Source organism: Loxodonta africana, chromosome 3 (assembly GCF_030014295.1).
Source record: "Loxodonta africana isolate mLoxAfr1 chromosome 3, mLoxAfr1.hap2, whole genome shotgun sequence".
Lineage (NCBI taxonomy): Eukaryota > Metazoa > Chordata > Mammalia > Proboscidea > Elephantidae > Loxodonta > Loxodonta africana.
Window position 1 is genome coordinate 91,998,534 of NC_087344.1, and position 18,492 is coordinate 92,017,025.

At 38.4% G+C, this 18,492-nt stretch overlaps 1 protein-coding gene across 3 annotated transcripts in view; it reads right to left on the reverse strand.

Moving 5' to 3' along the window:
• Positions 1–2,274: 2,274 nt before the first annotated feature.
• The window catches only part of NDC1 (NDC1 transmembrane nucleoporin), a 58,600-nt gene continuing 42,382 nt past the window's right edge, over positions 2,275–18,492 (reverse strand). The window contains exons 17-18 of one of the 3 annotated variants that reach the window (XM_023549572.2): positions 9,006–9,166; positions 2,275–5,899 (exon numbers count right to left, since the gene is read on the reverse strand). In XM_023549572.2, coding sequence (XP_023405340.1) covers positions 5,836–5,899; positions 9,006–9,166 — 225 coding nt within the window. In that variant the 3' untranslated portion in view covers positions 2,275–5,835. Of the gene's footprint in view, positions 5,900–9,005; positions 9,167–18,492 lie in introns of those variants that run through there. The other 2 variants (XM_003411070.4, XM_023549571.2) reach the window with 2 other exon arrangements.

Here is an 18,492-nt window from a genome sequence, read left to right on the forward strand (position 1 = left end):
ACAGGAATTTCAGCGGGCAGTGAGTCTGTTTATGGGGGAAGAAAAACTCAGAAAAGGAGGGTGAGAATGGTTGCACAACTCGAAGAATGTAATCAGTGTCACTGAACTGTACATGTAGAAACTGCTGAATTGGTGTCCTGCTGTGAATATTCTCAACAACGAAATTTAGGGAAAAAAAGAGTATTTCATATATTCTACAATAAAAATAGTATGTATGCTTCAGACACACATCTAAGAGAACACCATGTGTGAGAAAATCCACTAGGACAGCGGTTCTCACAGTGTGGTCCAAGGACACACCTGCCGCATATGCATCACCCGGACACTTGTTAGAAACGCAAACTCTTGGGCTCAAACCCAGGCTTACAGAATCAGAAACTCTGGAGATTGCGCTCAACAATCTGTGTTTCACAAACTCTCCAAGTGATTCTGATAATCACTGACCTAGAATAAACCCTTCTCAGGGTGTGTTCCTCAGACCCTGCTGAGAATCATCTGGTACACTTCGTTAAAAACTACATCCCTTGGGAGTCTGCCCAGACCTCCTGAATCAGAACCTGAAGTACAGCCCAGAGTCTGCACATCTAATAAGCACCCCTGGTGACTCCAATGCACACCAAGTTTCACATGCCAATGTATTAGATCATGAACATTTTGAGGGCAGGGAGTGCATCTTGTTCACAGCTTAATCCACCCATCGCCATCGAGTTGATTCCTATTCGTAGCGACCCTATAGAACAAAGTAGAACTATCCCATAGGGTTTCCAAGGAGTGGCTGGTGGATTCAAACTGCTGACTTTTTTGTTAGCAGCCTAGCTCTTAAACACTGTGCCACCAGGGCTCCCTACTCATAATAGCTAGGCCAAAACAGACACCTAGCGAATGGTTCATTTAGCTCCACATCAGCTTACACAACAACTGCCAAGGCTACTTAGGACCAGGACTGAGAATGATAGGGGTATGTGCTTGTTCATTCCCCTTCTTGCCCTCAAAAACAATGAAGATTTTGATTATTTAAAAATGGTGGTCAACCTACAGACTGGGGAAGAATTTTCAGCTATGACATCTCCGACCAGCGCCTGATCTCTAAAATCTATATGATTCTGTCAAAACTCAACCACAAAAAGACAAACAACCTAATCAAGAAGTGGGCAAAGGATATGAACACACACTTCACTAAAGAAGATATTCAGGCAGCTAACAGATACATGAGAAAATGCTCTCGATCATTAGCCATTAGAGAAATGCAAATTAAAACCACGATGAGATTCCATCTCACTCCAACAAGGCTGGCATTAATCCAAAAAACACAAAATAATAAATGTTGGAGAGGCTGCGGAGAGATTGGAACTCTTATACACTGCTGGTGGGAATGTAAAATGGTACAACCACTTTGGAAATCTATCTGGCGTTTTCTTAAACAGTTAGAAATAGAACCACCATACAACCCAGAAATCCCACTCCTCGGAATATACCCTAGAGAAACAAGAGCCTTCACACGAACAGATATATGCACACCCATGTTTATTGCAGCCCTGTTTACAATAGCAAAAAGCTGGAGGCAACCAAGGTGTCCATCAATGGATGAATGCGTAAATAAATTGTGGTATATTCACACAATGGAATACTACGCATCGATAAAGAACAGTGACGAATCTGTGAAACATTTCATAACGTGGAGGAACCTGGAAGGCATTATGCTGAGCGAAATTAGCCAGAGGCAAAAGGACAAATATTGTATAAGACCACTATTATAAGATCTTGAGAAACAGTATAAACTGAGAAGAACACATACTTTTGTGGTTACAAAGAGGGGAGGGAGGGAGGGAGGGAGAGGGTTTTTTACTGATGAATTAGTAGATAGGAACTGCTTTAGGTGAAGGGAAGGACAACACTCAATACATGGAAGGTCAGCTCAATTGGACTGGACCAAAAGCAAAGAAGTTTCTGGGATAAAATGAATGCTTCAAAGGTCAGCGGAGCAAGGGCAGGGGTTTGGGGACCATGGTTTAAGGGGACTCCTAAGTCAATTGGCAAAATAATTGTATTATGAAAACATTCTGCATCCCACTTTGAAATGTGGCATCTGGGGTCTTAAATGCTAACAAGCGGCCATCTAAGATGCATCAATTGGTTTCAACCCACCTGGAGCAAAGGAAAATGAAGAACACCAAGGTCACACGACAACTAAGAGCCCAAGAGACAGAAAGGGCCACATGAACCAGAGACTTACATCATCCTGAGACCAGAAAAACTAGTTGGTGCCCGGCCACAATCGATGACTGCCTTGACAGGGAGCACAACAGAGGACCCCTGAGGGAGCACAAGATCAGTGGGATACAGACCCCAAATTCTCATAAAAAGACCATACTTAATGGTCTGACTGAGACTAGAGAAATCCTGGCGGTCATGGTCCCCAAACCTTCTGTTGGCACAGGACAGGAATCACCCCCGAAGACAACTCATCAGACATGAAAGGGACTGGACAGTTGGTAGGAGAGAGATGCTGATGAAGAGCGAGCTAATTTTATCAGGCGGACACTTGAGACTGTGTTGGCATCTCCTGTCTGGAGGGGGGATAGGAAGATAGAGAGTGTTGGGAGCTGGCAAAAATGTCACGAAAGGAGAGACTGGAAGGGCTGACTCATTAGGGGGAGAGCAAGTGGGTGTACGGAGTAAGATGTATATAAACTTATATGTGACAGTCTGACTTGATTTGTAAACGTTCACTTGAAGCTCAATAAAAGTTAATACAAAAAAAAATGGTGGTCAGCAGCTTGCTAAGAATAATTAGATTGTTAACTGATGAATGAAAGCTATCTTTGTTTTAATTAAGCTATTTTGTTTTAAAAAAAAGATGACTATGGGGTTGGGAGAGAAAGAGAGAGAACTGACGGCCTTAGTACCTACCAGAGGTGGAGTTCAGACTAATTTAAGTAAAGTTGACAGACGTAACTGTCAGCCTGAGGGAATGCGATCCATTTAGAAACACTATTTCGGCAAGAAAAGAGTGTCAGTTAAGAGATGGGTTTCTGCACCGGCACCCTTTTTAATTTTAGAACCAAGACAATGAAGAAAGACAACCAAGACAATGAAGAAAGAAACTCAGAATTCAGGCTCTTTAAAGTTACCATTAAACACAGATTACCCACCAAATTAGTCCAGCTAAAAGCAAAAGCTAATTTCTCAAGAAGTTAAACCTTTTTAGCTTTTACAAGCAAAGAGTTTGAGACTGAATTGAAATGGGTAAGGAAACATATACACACATCCCAGAAATTAAATAACTGAATTTGTAGACACACAAATTTCAATTAGTAGTCCCATTTTTAAAAACTATCAATTTATTTTTCTATCCAATTCAGTACTAATGATACTGAAGGATGTAAACATGTTCCCATAAATATTTACAGGAAGACACACAAAACAATTACCAAGAGACAAATCCAGCAGAGTAACAAGTTGTTGCTCTTCAATATTCACTCAACTGTTCAGGGTATATTCTAGGAGTGTCCCAGTTCTCTGAAGAGAGGGTTCGTGGACTTATACCTTCCATAAGGGCCAAGCAAACATTATGAGAGCTGATGGAATCATGTGTTATGCTGACAGCCAGAGACAGGCTTTTGAAGAACAATCTCTAATTTTCTGGCCAATGTTACAGCAACAGCAGGCTCAGAGGGAGGTTGAGACCTCATCAAAGGAAATGGTTCTCTCCTCTTGGTCTCCCTAAGTCCTTCTCCTTCCACACAGAAGGAGCTTCATTTCATAACAGGTGACTGAGTCATACTCTAGACCAAAAAGATGGTGGCTAGGCTATTAATACAAAATGGTGGAAAAGAACTGTTTCCTTTACCTACTAAGTACAAAATAGATTTGAGAAGGCAGTTCCTAAATTTCCAACAGGCAGGACTTATGTGGCCTGCATTTTGTCCACAGCACATTCTCTTGAGAAAAAACAGGGATGAACACCTCAGAAACATTCACGTTGTTCACTAAACATACTTTGTCCAAAATTATCTGGGAAATGGCAAGAACTTAAACCTAGCCAGATATTTTATCCAAGTATATCCAAGTTTAAAGGAATCATCCCATCTTCAACCCCAGGAATGCAACGGGTTAAATACCACAAACCTTCTTTAATGGAAACAGAAGGCTAAGGGTCTTTGTCTCCCAAAATGCCTCAGCCAGGGGCAGCAGAGAAAATGAAATATAAAACGCTTAATGGCTTTTAAACATGGAACACAACAGCTGTCAGTCAACCTAGTCACAATTTTCTGGTCATCTGTAAGAGACTATATCACATATGAAATTCAATTTTCACATTCAAGAAAGAGATAACTTCAGACAGAAAGCAAAAAAAAAAAAAAGGCAAATGGCAATAACCCGAAAACACTTGACGATTGGGAAACTGATAAAGACACTTGAAAGGCCAGCAGGATTCATTTACAATATGGGATGTGCTGGCTGAAGGGGCAATAGGACCTAGAGCTGAAATATTCTATTCTGAATACATAATACATCAAGGAATAAGACAAATGGTAGACATACATACCATATTAAAGATTCATATATAATACTGTGCTGACTTTAAAGAAAAAAATTGGGGGCACTAGAGAGAAAATAGGCTGGGTCTGGGTAGAGAGAAAAAATAAGAAGAAAAGAATTACAAGGGAGTGTTCAGTCTAAAGCTAGTCCAATGAACAGCTACCAGTAGGATTTCTAATCTTTCATCTCCAAAGAAGCTAATCTAACAATTTATAAAATTACCTTGCTCACATTTTGGACACGGAACATACTCCCAAGTACAGTAATCCCTCTGATGTTTTCGTTTCACTTGCTATTTGATGACTAAGTTGTTTCTGGGTGTAAAGATTTTCCTAATATATTTTAATGAGCCAGTTAATGTAGCAGAGGCTGCTCCCTTTGTGAAGCCAGGCAAGATCTGCAAAATAATCTGATCTAAAGAAGATGAAGAGCAGGAAGGGAAAAGGAAAGTTTCCTGGCTTTTCTTGCAAAACTTTTTCTCTCACTTGAAAAACTCTGCAATCACTTAATATTTTGTTCCAGAAAAAGAAAGCAAAACTAGTTGGGAAAATATCCATACACTTAATGTTTACTAGCAGGATACAAAATAAATTCATAGATGTCGGTCAATTCTTTTTCAAAAACCAAATGTGCATGTTTAATCTTGTAACTCAAGAACTGAATTTTTCCACATTCCTTTATATAGAGTTAGCATCTGTAAATTGAGACTCTTTTTGGACAATCATGCAAATTTAATTTGTCCCTGGAAACAAAAACACAACCTAACAGATTAACAAAATATGTTCTTTAGACAATATTTTTTCTGTGAATTTTTCTCCACTGTTACCATTTTTATCCTTCAGTAAACAGAAACTACTAAAACTTTATGTATTTCGTGTTTAGAGAGAGCTGAACTCTTAACAATGATTAGAACGGAAGACTGCATCAAGTCAAACTATTTTACACACTGACTGGCTCCACTCCTCTCGAAAGTAAATTCTAAAAAATTTCAAGTTATTAAGTTATACGAGCTAGAGACACTTCTACTGCCATAGATGCTTCCGTAAAATTGAATAAAGACTTTATTACACCACACACACAAAAAGCAATCGGTACAGAAAAGGCAGTTCTTGGTTATTCTGTTGCGAATTTCTTCCCATGATTTCTCCCATTAAAGTATAGTTTTCAAAGGAACGACCACGACAAAGGAAGCATCTAATTAGTCCATTTTCTTCTGATCCAAGAATGCTGAACATTTACTGTCCCATCTGTAGTTGTATCAGCAGTGTAATGAACACAGTTTATATTACTTAACTATTCTTTGAACTCCAAGAACTGTTGAAGTCTTTTCTGATGTTCTGCAGATGTTTGCACAGCACTAAATGAAACATAAATTCAAAGCATAAGCTTTATTTTACATTAAGCATATTAAGTGAACCACGGAGCAGAGTCAATATTTTTCAAAACAATTAAAAATGAATAGAAATCTTCACTTATTTAGTACTTATGAAAAAAGTTGGATGAAAACCCTCCTTAACCTAATGAGGAAGGCTTGCACGCGGTAATACCCTGTTTTCTACCTTCTGAAAGACCAAAGAAAGTTCAGACCAACAAGTGAGGGCATCAGCTCTAACCTGTTCTGCTGTGGAACCTGCTGTACAGAGTTCCAGCCCCTGCACTAGATTTTCTGGATTTTATTATTTTATTTAAACCAGATCCCAACATTATCTTTGAGTTGTGGAGTATTTGAATTGCCTTTAATATAAAATCCTTTAAACTAAAATGTTTGGTTAAAATACAATAGACTCCACTAATCGTTTGCAAAGGTAACAGCTTGGTGGTTTAGATTTACTTTTCCCTTTGAACATAAGTTATGTCTTGGAGGAGGAAATTCAGTTCTCTCCCTACCCTTGCCCCTACAAAAATACATCACCTTGACAGAATTAGGGCAAATATACATTGAAGCTAATATAAAACTTCCTTTCAAACTCTGGGGAAAAATTGAATCCAATAAAATATTTTGGTTTTCTGGTTCTTGACTACCAATATATCATTACTGAATAATAAAATTCCAGATAACTAAAGGTCACCACATTTAAAAGCACCAAGTTTTAATAGTTTTGCTAGAAATCATCCTAAAATGGTTTATACACGCATCTCTGCTTTCTTAAACCACATAGCTGCCTCTAACTGAACCATTTCAAGTATTTTAGTGTACAAAGATGCCCTCTAGGTACTAGTGAGGCTGGCTGTCTCTAACTTAATGGCACCGAACTCTCTTAAACTTCGGTCTGCTACTTTTTCCATGACTCTGCCCTCTGCTAGCAGGCAGTGAACTATCCCATCCTATAGTTAGTACTCCTGACTCTAGCAGCAATCTCTTCCCCTCAAGTAAATTTTAATATGTTGTAGACTAGAAAACCAATTAATCAAATTTGCCTAAAATAAGAGTGCTGAATTAAGTGTCTCTGAAGAATAACTGACCTGTGTTAATTTTCACGGCTCAGGGCTTACTTATACCTGGTTCTTGGGGGTCATGCTTTAGGTATGGAACAAAGGTGTTATATAATAACAGCTGTTTCACGATATTATATCATGTGCAATGGGTTTTACATAAGTATCATCCCATTTTATCTCTACTAACTTCAAATGAAGCAAAGCAGGGTTAATAATATCCCCTTTTCACAGAAGAGTAAACAGTATCAGAAAGGTTCAGAGGTTAGGGAGACAACACAACCTCTGGGTTAAGAGTAGAGGCACTACAGATAGGATTCCAGGGTTAGAAAGATTTGGATCTGCACTTTGGTTCTGCAACTTACTAGCTACATAATTTCAGGCAAGTTATTTAAAATCATTAGGTAACTTGCCTACAATCACAGATAGTCAATCATGTAACTACACTTAAATCCAGATATTTTAAGTCCAAATATAACATTTTCTCCACCATGCCATTTTGTCCTTTATTTGCACAAACTAGGTTCTACTAACCTTGTTAATTTTAATGCATATAAATATGGTCCTTCTCAGAGGAAAGAAACGAAGGCAGAATTTAACAGTCATGTAGTTCTCTCTCTTACCTAAAAAATCCCTATTTTCCTCTTTTCTCCCTGCTTTCGCTCTATCATCAATGTAACATCATATCTATTCCATTCTTTAAATTCATCAATGAGTGCTGTCTGAGAGCATCCAGGGTCCATTTTATATCTTAGAGGCAGTCTAGTGTTGTAGAAGAAATGAAGGTGGATTTTTAAGAGCAAGAAAGACTCAATTTCTAGTTTATGTTCTATCATTTCCTAGACTGTGCTATTAGGCAAATTCTTAGCCTCTTTAAGCCTTGGTTTCTACATAGGCACAATTATGGTCATCTCTACACCTCACAGGCTCTTTGAGAAATATAAATGAAAAACATATGTAAAGTGCTTAACTTACTGTCTAGAACACTGTCCAATAGAACTTTATGCTATATTGGAAATATTCTCTATCTGTGCTGCTCAATATGGCAGTCACTAGCCAAATGTGGCCACTGAGCCCTTGAAATACAGCTAGTATGATGGACAAAAGAAATTTTCTAATCTTACTTAACTTCAATCAACTTAAATTAAAATAGTCACACATGGCTGATATACTGGCCTGTGCATGTCCAGAAGGCACTCAATAAATAGCAGGTTTGTGTGTCTGTTTCTAAACAAGCTTATAAACCTCTTAAGGACAGAGGATCACCCACAGCTCTTCTGCAGGGTATCTACACAACTGTTTCTCAAAGCAGGTGGTATGAAGAAGTTCTAAACTGTTCACTGATTGTATACAGTAAAGAGAGAGCACTCTCTCATGTCTTCTAAAGTTCACTTATAATTACAATAAACACTAGTTAATAATCTAGTTTCCCTCATCCTGCCTAGCTGGACCATTTCATGAAGGAAAAGCAGGAAACATCAGTAAAACTAAATATAAACAGGTTTGGCATTTGTGGTTTTCTCTGTGGTTGTTTCTAAAGGTGTTGTGATCTGTCAGTGTTTTTCTAGCATGATTCACAAAAGCATCAAGGACTCACTTACATGATGATATGACGGCACTGGGTTTCTTTTTTTTTTTTTTTTATTCTTACCCCAAGTCTTAGTTTGCTAACCAACATGTAATGGCAGAATTATTTCTAGTATGTTTTTCTGGAAAAGTACTCCCCCCTCCCCTTTTTTTTTTCTTTTTTAAGGATGTTTTGGTAATTAAAAAATATATATAAGTACATTTGCTGCTTTCAAAACCTTCTATCCTCTCTTTTGTCCATCTCAAAGTCCGGAAGCTTATATGATAGGTCAAATTTTAAAATATAAATATTATGTCTAAATCCAAACTGTTAATTCACAGTAGGAATCATGAAGATCCCCAAAAGACACATTCAACATGGGAGCCTTTCTAATTCTCACGCCTATTTCAAGGGGAACTCCTAAAAATGGACTACTGTCACGGAGCAAAAGACGGAAACTTACTTCAGATGTTCACCAAAAGTAGTCGTTATTCGATAGATGGCAGTTTTTAGTGACGCTCTAAATGCAAATCTTAAGGTTTTGTAAGAAGTGTCCACAAGGCTTCCTGAAATTCGAGGTGGTTTACTGGAAACATGAGGAAGCTTGAAGTACTTGTCAACTGCCTGGACCAAGAAAGAAAACACATTAGTTCAGATTATCAAGAAGCCAACTTAGTCCAAAGGAGTAAGATTTTATACACACACACTTATATGTAAACACACATACAGTAAAATATACTTCTTATTGGGGGTCACAATCACAGAGGTTTGAAAAACAATGTAGGAGAGAGGCTCAGCTACTTCAGCAGTTACCAGGGCCCAGCAAAAGTCCAGACCTGCCCTCTAAAAAGAAGCTGTAATTCAACAGCCTTGTAAATAAAGTTATTTACTAGTACATCTTCCTTTTGATTCCAGATGACAGAACATCTGTAGCAGGAGTGGGTTGGGTGAGAGTAAGTGTTGATAAGTGAAACTGATCCTATTTATAGTTGATAGAACAAAAAACAGAAATTTAAATATGCCTTTTAAAGGACAAAAGTAAATAATACATTTTACAAGTGATATAACTGTATTGAAAGAAGATAAAATATGTGTTAATCTTTTATGGCAAGATAACATCTAAAGTGTCAATCAAGAAATAACAGTATATTATTTAATTATGAATGTAACCACCAAAAGAACTAAAAACAAAGTTAAAATAATTTCTGCCATCATGCTTTTAATTTCCAGAGCTCTTTTATGTCATCTGAGTGTTCCTTTTGATCTTAGCATCTTATTTTTGTTCCAAGATCACAGTATCCTCTCATTTCTGAGGATTTTGATGATAGCTTCTTTGTTTTTGTTTTTTTGTAGTTTCCTCTAAGCTGCTTTTTCCTCTATGTTCCTTTTGATCTTTACCTTCTGCATTAGAGATTTTCCTGAGAAATCTGGTGATCCTTGGCTCATGACCAAGAGTGGGGCCCCCTAAAAAGCCGAGTGCATGGTTGGAGATTATTGACAACAGGCTTTACCACAGGTGATCTGCATGGACATTTTAGGAGGAACATCCAACTTAGTCACTTTAGGTCTTTCTTCATGGACTGGTCAGAGTTCCCAGAGAAGATTCTTCCAGTATCCTGTCTGGCGGGCCTAGCCCCTATTGCTCTTCTGGGAGCCAAGTTGGGAAGAGGACTTTTGAGCTCACCATTTAGTATCCCCATGCTTTAAGTACAGTACCCACAACCGTGTCTGGACCTTCCCAGTCCAGAGATCCCGTGTTCAACCCTATCTAGATGATAAGCCTCAGACTTCTGCTGGAGTAGGGGAGGGCAGTTACCCAGGGGCAGAGGATTTAGGGATCTAACTGGTTTTCAAACAGCTCTCACTCAAACCTCTTTATTTTGTACCTGTCCCTTCACCTTTGGTTCCAGAGGTACCCAGTGCTTTTCTCACTGCCAACTGGGATTCATGCCTGGAATCTGCTTAGTTATCTCAAACATCTGTTTTCCAGCTTTGAAAATTTGTTACTGTTGTCTCCTCTCCTGTTTATGGATTTATATCTTTTTCTAAAAGTCCCTTTACCATAGTTGAGTGAGGTTCTGGGGAAGGAACAAGACTTAATACATGTGTTCAGTCTGCTATGGTAACTTCAAATCCAATCGGTTATTCTTTCAACCATTTACAAGTGTTTCCCTAGACTGAAACATACTTGAGATAATTTTAGGCAGTATGCGAGGTGATATTCAGTGACATATTTATGCATTAATAAATAATCATGAATCACAATGGAGAAGTTATTTCCTTTCCAATTTTCTTAGAAACATTCTGATTAATCCTCAGCATACCAGGAAAAACAGTCAACCTCATTTACTACCTAGGTCCAAAGGACCCTTTATAATATTTAGTTTTAAGTCATTTTATGAAAAATTTACAAAGTAACAGGATAATGTGAAACAACTTTATAGAAATTTAAGAATATACACATAACAAACACAAATTGTTAGTCCATATTTTCTAGGTTTTGAAGCTATAAAAAAAACCCAGTGCCGTTTGAAGCTATCTATATACAGCTGAAATAGGCACTGCCCTTTGGCTGAAACTGGCTGCTCATCAGCTGTCACACATGAACCCAGAACATATCCATCCTGTAAATACTGATTTCAAACTGAAAATACATCTCTAATAGTTTCCAGCTTATCATTCATTACTTCTGGTTCTTTCTTGCATTTGCACCATTAAAGCAGTATTTTTTAAAAACTTGATAGCTCATACCTGGGATGAAGAGAGTACTGCTATTTTCTTTGCACCATAATTGTAAAACATTTTTATCCATAAGTTTATAAACAAAAATTCAAATGATCAATCCAGTGATTTTTTTTTTTACTTCAACATCATCTATTTCCTTCTAATCACCTTGTATATACTACCGTCAGCACTTACCCACTTATGAATTTAATAAACTTTGGTACACAAATATCACAGAAAATGAAAGAATACTGTCACGTGTCATTTTGGCTAAATGGATGATTCACGTGATTATAAATTATGGGACGAAGTCCTTCCTGTTGAATGACTTACTTGATGAGAACACCCCATATTATTTTTTTCTCCTTAAAAATATATCATTCGCTTATCGATTCTTGAGTTTGAGAAATTTAATCTAGAATATTATCATCTGAAGATTCATAGCCTGAAACTTCTGTTATAGGATCAATTTCACCATCAGCTTTGGAGTCTAGACTTATGCTAATATGGTAACCACTAGCCATATGCAGCTACTGAGCACTTGCAATGTGGCAGGTCTGAACTGAGATATGCTTTAAGTGAAAAATAAGTACCATATTTTGAAGACATAGTATGAAAAACAGAATGCAAAGTATCTCATTAATAATTTTATATTGATTACATAATAATATATTTAGATATATTAGATATGGATAACATTGTGAAGAATGGGAATTTCAGAACACTTAATTGTGCTCATGAGGAACGTGTGCATAGACCAAAAAAAAGGCAATCATTCAAATAGAAAAAGGGGATACTGTGTGGTTTAACATCAGAAACAGTGTGCATCAAAGTTGTATCCTTTCATCATACGTATTCAATCTGTATGCTGAGCAAATAATCAGAAAAGCTAGACTATATGAAGAAAAATGGGGCATCAGGATTTGAGGAAGACTCATTAACAACCTGCAGTATGCAGATAACAACCTTCCTTGCTGAAAATGAAGAGAACTTGAAGTATTTACTGATGAAGATGAAAGACCACAGCCTTCAGTATGCATTACACTTCAACATAAAGAAAACAGAAATCCTCACAACTGGACCGATAAGCAACATCATGATAAATGGAGAAAGACTGAAGTTGTCAAGAATTTCGTTTTACTTGGATCCACAATCAATACCTATGGAAACAGCAGTCAAAGAAATCAAAAGACACATTGCATTGGGCAAATCTACTGCAAAAGACCTCTTTAAATGTCACCTTGAAGACTAAGATGCAACTTGACCCAAGCCAAGGTGTTTTCAGTCACTTCATATGCATGCGAAAGCGGGACAGTGAATAAAGAAGACCGAAGAAGAACTGACGCCTTTGAATCGTGGTGTTGGCAAAGGATATTGAATATACCATGGACTGTCAAAAGAACGAAAAAATCTGTCTTGGAAGAAGTACAACCAGAACGCTCCTTAGAAGCAAGGATTATGAGACTACGTCTTACATACTTTGGACATGTTATCGGAGGGGATCAGTCCCTGGAGAAGAATATCATGCTTGGTAAAGTACAGGGTCAGCAAGAAAGAGGAAGACCCTCAATGAGATGGACTGACACAGTGGCTGCCAACAATGGGCTCAATCATAAGAACGACTGTGGGGATTACAAGCCCAAGAGACAGAAAGGGCCACATGAACCAGAGACTACATCAGCCTGAGGCCAGAAGAACTAGATGGTGCCCGGCTATAACGGATGACTGCCCTGACAGGGAACACAACAGAGAACCCCTGAGGGAGCAGGAGAGCAGTGGGATGCAGACCCCAAATTCTCATAAGACCAGACTTAATGGTCTGACTGAGACTAGAAGGACCCCGGTGATCATGATTCCCATTCCTTCTGTTGGCCCAGGAGAGAAACCATTCCCAAAGCCAACTCTTCAGACCGGGATTGGACTGGACAATGGGTTGGAGAGGGATGCTGGTGAGGAGTGAGCTTCTTGGATCAGGTGGACACTTGAGATTATGCTGGCATCTCCTGCCTGGAGGGGAGATGAGAGGGTGGAGGGGGTTAGAAGCTGGCGAAAAGGACACGGAAAGAGAGAGTGGAAGGAGACAGCAGGTTGTCTCATTAGGGGGAGAGAAACTGGGAGTGTGTAGCAAGGTGTATATGGGTTTTTGTGTGAGAGACTGACTTGATTTGTAAATTTTCACTTAAAGCACAATAAAAATTATTTAAAAAAAAAAAAAAAAAGACTGTGGGGACGTCAGGACCCGGCAGTGTTTCATTCTATTGTACATAAGGTCACTATGAGTCAGAACCGACTCGACGGCACCTAACATCAACAGCAGGTTAAATAAAATATATTATTACCATTAAATTCACCTGTTTTTTTTTTAATGTGGGTACTACCAAATTTAAAGTCACACATGATGATTGCTTGGTAAAGTAGAGGGTCAGCGAAAAAGAGGAAGGCCTTCAACGAGATGGACTGACACAGTGGCTGCAACCATGAGCTCAAGTGCAACAATTGTGAGGATGGCGCAGGACTGGGCAATGTTTCATTCTGGTGTACACAGGGTTGCTTTGAGTCTGAACCAATGTGACAGCACCTAACAACGATAACGCGTTAACTGCATTATATTTCTGTTGGATAGAGCTAGTCTAGAGCGTTGTTATCTGTCTCTTTGCATTCATCTTCTAATTTGTCTAAATAATTGTTTAACGTACTGGCAATTTTCTTCTCTTTACCACTGTGGGTGAAAAATACAAAAATTCTACATTATCAGCTGTATTCAATGAAAGCTAAAAGAAAAAAAAGAATACATAGATGTGTGTCCTTTATACCTTTTCTTGAAAGACAATGTAGCAATGTTAGACAATTCTATCATTCTTCTGATTTCTTATTGGTCTTTTTTTTTTTTTAAAACCATAATTGGGAATAATTGATAAGTAATGATAAAATAATTCCTAGGATGATCAAACAACAAATTATTTCAAGATACTGGAACAGTAAAATCACTAAGATGCCATAATATACCTCACACTTAAAAAAGGTCCAGTTGATCTATACGGGTAATTGCCAAGAAAATGAGTTTTACTGGCATTTTTTAAAGGCCTCTAAAAAGGAATAAAAGCTATAAAATGTTAATCCTTACAAACAGCTGGAACTGCTCAAGAAAATAAATCAGATCCAACAGATCCTAACAGTATAAGGGTTAGATCAAGAAGGAAGGTCTCAATTTGGAGCTAATGTGCCCTAACTCCTTTCCGATCCTCACTAATCTCCCTTTGCAACAAAGGATGTGCAGGCACTAGGTTCAAGTACTTCAGCAAACAATAGTATCTAACTGGAATTTAAAATTATTGCCTTTTTTCACCTTAACTGCCTTACCCTCAATTCTGAAATTCAAAAAGCCCTGAAAAACAAAACGCTTTTATAATACTTTTAGAGGAAAAATCTAAACTGACCTAAACACATCTAGCAGTAAAACGTAACCTGAACTGACACAAGGCTATGTTTGTTCTTTATTCCACTTAACATGAATATTCAGATATTTCACTGGAGAAAAATATTAATGTATTTGGTTAAAGCAATTCTACCGCAGATACCAATAGAAGGTCATGTAATAGATGACATGTATACTATACTAAAAAAAAAATACTACAGTGTTTAAATCCAAAAAAATCTGAATTCTGAAAAACATCCCAGAGTTTAAGATAAGGGACTACAGACCTGTTTCTATTTATAGCAAGCCAAACTAGTTCCCCTTTTACAATATTAATATAAAGTTTCCTTTTAAATAAATTTAAGTTAAAAATCAATTGACTTAAAATGGCAAACTTTTTGCTATATATATTTTACCATAGACGCAAAAATACATTAGCATTTTTCTAAAGCTGACTTATATCAGGGTGACAGTGCCTTTTCAAAGAAAAGAAGGCATTCTAAAATTTCAAAAATTACTCTAGCATTTTGGTCACCAAACTTTTGTATATAAGGACCCTATTTAAGGACAAAAAATATATATGTAGCGAACTTCCAAAGGATAGTAGTAGCTCTCCAGTAACAAAAAACTACCATTAAGTTGGTAATGCTTTCATGTGAATTTGTCTTTAACTAACCAAAATAGCATTTAGAACCTGCTGGAAAATAGCTGCAAATATGTTAGACACACATTAACTATTCCAATGACAGAGATGTATGTGTGGACTCCTGAACCCGTTAAGAGAGCTGTGATCTCTCCAGTATGGCATGGCCCACTGTGGGATCCACTGCTCTAACATATCCATCACTCCACTCCTCACCCTCTGAATGCTCTGAAGAGTGAAAGGCTCCCCTTTCCTTTCACACTTTGCCTTTAATGATTCAGTGACAGGGCTGATGTTACTGATACTGAAAAGCAAAACAAAAGAACAGAACAGTTCCACAGAATTGTTTCTTAGTAACACCCAGAAGCCTGTAGTGTACAACTTGCTTTAAATTACACAGATACACAGAACTTACTCTCTTTAGTAAGAGCAAGTATTCCTTCTAGATGGAACATAAAACCAAACAATATAATAGCTGGACTACATGAAGAAGAGTGGGGCATCAGAATTGGAGGGAAACTCATTAAAAACCTGCATTATGCACATAACATAACCTTGCTTGCTGAAGGTGAAGACGATTTGAAGAACTTAACTGATGAAGATCAAAAACCACAGCCTTCAGTGTGGATTGCACCTCAACATAAAGAAGACAAAAATCCTCACAACTGGACTGATAAGCAACATCATGACAAATGGAGAAAAGATTAAAGTTGTCCAGGATTTTTATTTTACTTGGATCCACAATCAACAGCCATGGAAGCAGCAATCAAGAAATAAAAAGACTCATTGCATTGGGCAAATCTGCTGCAAAAGACTTCTTTAAAGTGTTGAAAAGCAAAGGTGTCACCTTGAAGACTAAGTTGCACCTGACCCAAGCCATGGTGTTTTCAGTTGCCTCATATGCGTGTGAAAACCGGACAACGAATAAGGAAGGCCAAAGAAGAATTGATGCCTTTGAATTGTGGTGTTGGCGAAGAATATTGAATATACCACGGACTGCCAAAAGAACAAATAAATCTGTCTTGGAAGAAGTACAACCAGCATGCTCCTTAGAAGGAAGGATGGTGATACTTCATCTCACATACTTTGGACATGTTCTCAGGAGGGACCAGTCCCTGGAGAAGGACATCATGCTTGTTAGAGGGCCAGCGAAAAACAGGAAGACCCTCAACAAGATGGATTCACACAGCGGCTGCAACAATGGGCTCAAGCATAACGGTTGTGAGGATGATGCAGGACCAGGCAGTGTTTCACTCTGTTGTACACTGGGTAGCTATGAGTTGGTAGAATACTAGAATTTTAGACTTCAGAGGTAGAGCAATTCAAGTAATAATGAACCCCAGGGGTGAGGGTGGGCTTTGAGACTGAAGAGTATACACGTGGGTAGTGAAGTGGAAGAAGTCAAAGAACTGTGAGGCAGGGTGTGGGACAGATGACCCATGTGGACACTGAGTTACTCATTACAATCAATTTCAGTATATGGAGTTGAAAAAGAGAGACTGTGAGGCAGTTTGCAAAATCTGCTGACTACAGGATTCAACCAAAAGGCTGACAGCAACATGGCTTAGGGGAGAATGGATGCCATAAACCTCACCTAAGAGGTGGTGGGGTAATACTCAGAAGTCAAGTGCCAAGTCACTGGCCCTGTTCTTTGTTCTTTTTACCTTTCCCCACTCTCTAAAACAGACCTCTTCGTCTCTTTCTACCCTGGCCCTCCATTCCAACTCCCCTGTTTCAAAGTAAAGAGGACCAGAGCTCTTGACACAGTTGTTATTCTTACCTCCCTGTTAATAATGACTATAATCAAATAAACAGGTTGCCTTCCTTCTAACACTCAGCTCTAACCAACTATGGTGCAGTACTAAGAACTAGGAATTCTGATGGTAGGGAAAGTAAGAAAAAGTAATTTTGATGTACAGAATACCTCTACGGTAGTGTGATTTTTGTGAAATCAATCTAGAGGGTCTCAAGGAGCACTACCTTTTAATGAAATAGGGAAAATACTGAAATGCAAAGCACATAGGAAAAGTACATACTACCCTAAGAGTCTTTTGTTTCTCTTATATATACACGTACATACTCACATATGCATTATGTGTAAATGTATTTCTTACCACGAGTCTGTCAGTTTCTCCTACTGTGGTGGCTTTCATGTCGCTGTGATGCTGGAAGCGATGCCACCGGTATTTCAAATACCAGCAGGGTTACCCATGGTGGACAGGTTTCATCAGAGCTTCTAGACTAAGAAAGACTAGGAAGAAGGACCTGGCAGTCTACTTCTGAAAAAAATCAGCCAGTGTAAACCTTATGAATAGCAGAACACTACCTGATGGAGGGCCAGAAGATGGGCCCGTCAGGTTGGAAGGCACTCAAAATATGCCTGGGGAAGAGCTGCCTCCTCAAAGTAGAAGATATCTTAATGAAATGGATGGACTCAAGCTTTCGGCACCTTCGTCGGTTTGCTCATGTGGCAGGACCCAAAATGAGAAAAGCTGCAAACATTCATTAATAATAGGAACGTGGAATGTGTGAAGTATGACTCTAGGAAAAGTAGAATTAATCAAAAATGAAATGGAATGCATAAAAATCGATACTCTAAGCATTAGTGAGCTAAAATGGACTGGTATTGGCCATTTTGAATCAGATAATCCCATGGTCTACTATGCTGGAACAACAAATTGAAGAGGAATGACGTCACATTCAACGTCAAAAAGAACACTTCAAGATTTATCCTCAAGTACAATGGGATAGGATAATATCCACATGCCTACAATGAGGACCTGTTAATCCGACTATTATTCAAATTTACGTATCAACCACTAACGCCAAAGGTGAGGAAACAGGATTTTTTAGCAACTTCTGCAGTCTGAAACTGATCAAACATGTTATCAAATTTGTTGTTGTTGTTAGGTGCCGTCCAGTCAGTTCCGACTCATAGCTACCCAACGTATAACAGAATGAAACACTGCCTGGTCCTGCATCATCCTCACAACCGTTGTTATGCTTGAGCCCACTGTTGCAGCCGCTGTGTGAATCCATCTTGTTGAGGGTCTTCCTGTTTTTCGCTGGCCCTCTAACAAGCATGATGTCCTTCTCCAGGGACTGGTCCCTCCTGAGAACATGTCCAAAGTATGTGAGATGAAGTATCACCATCCTTCCTTCTAAGGA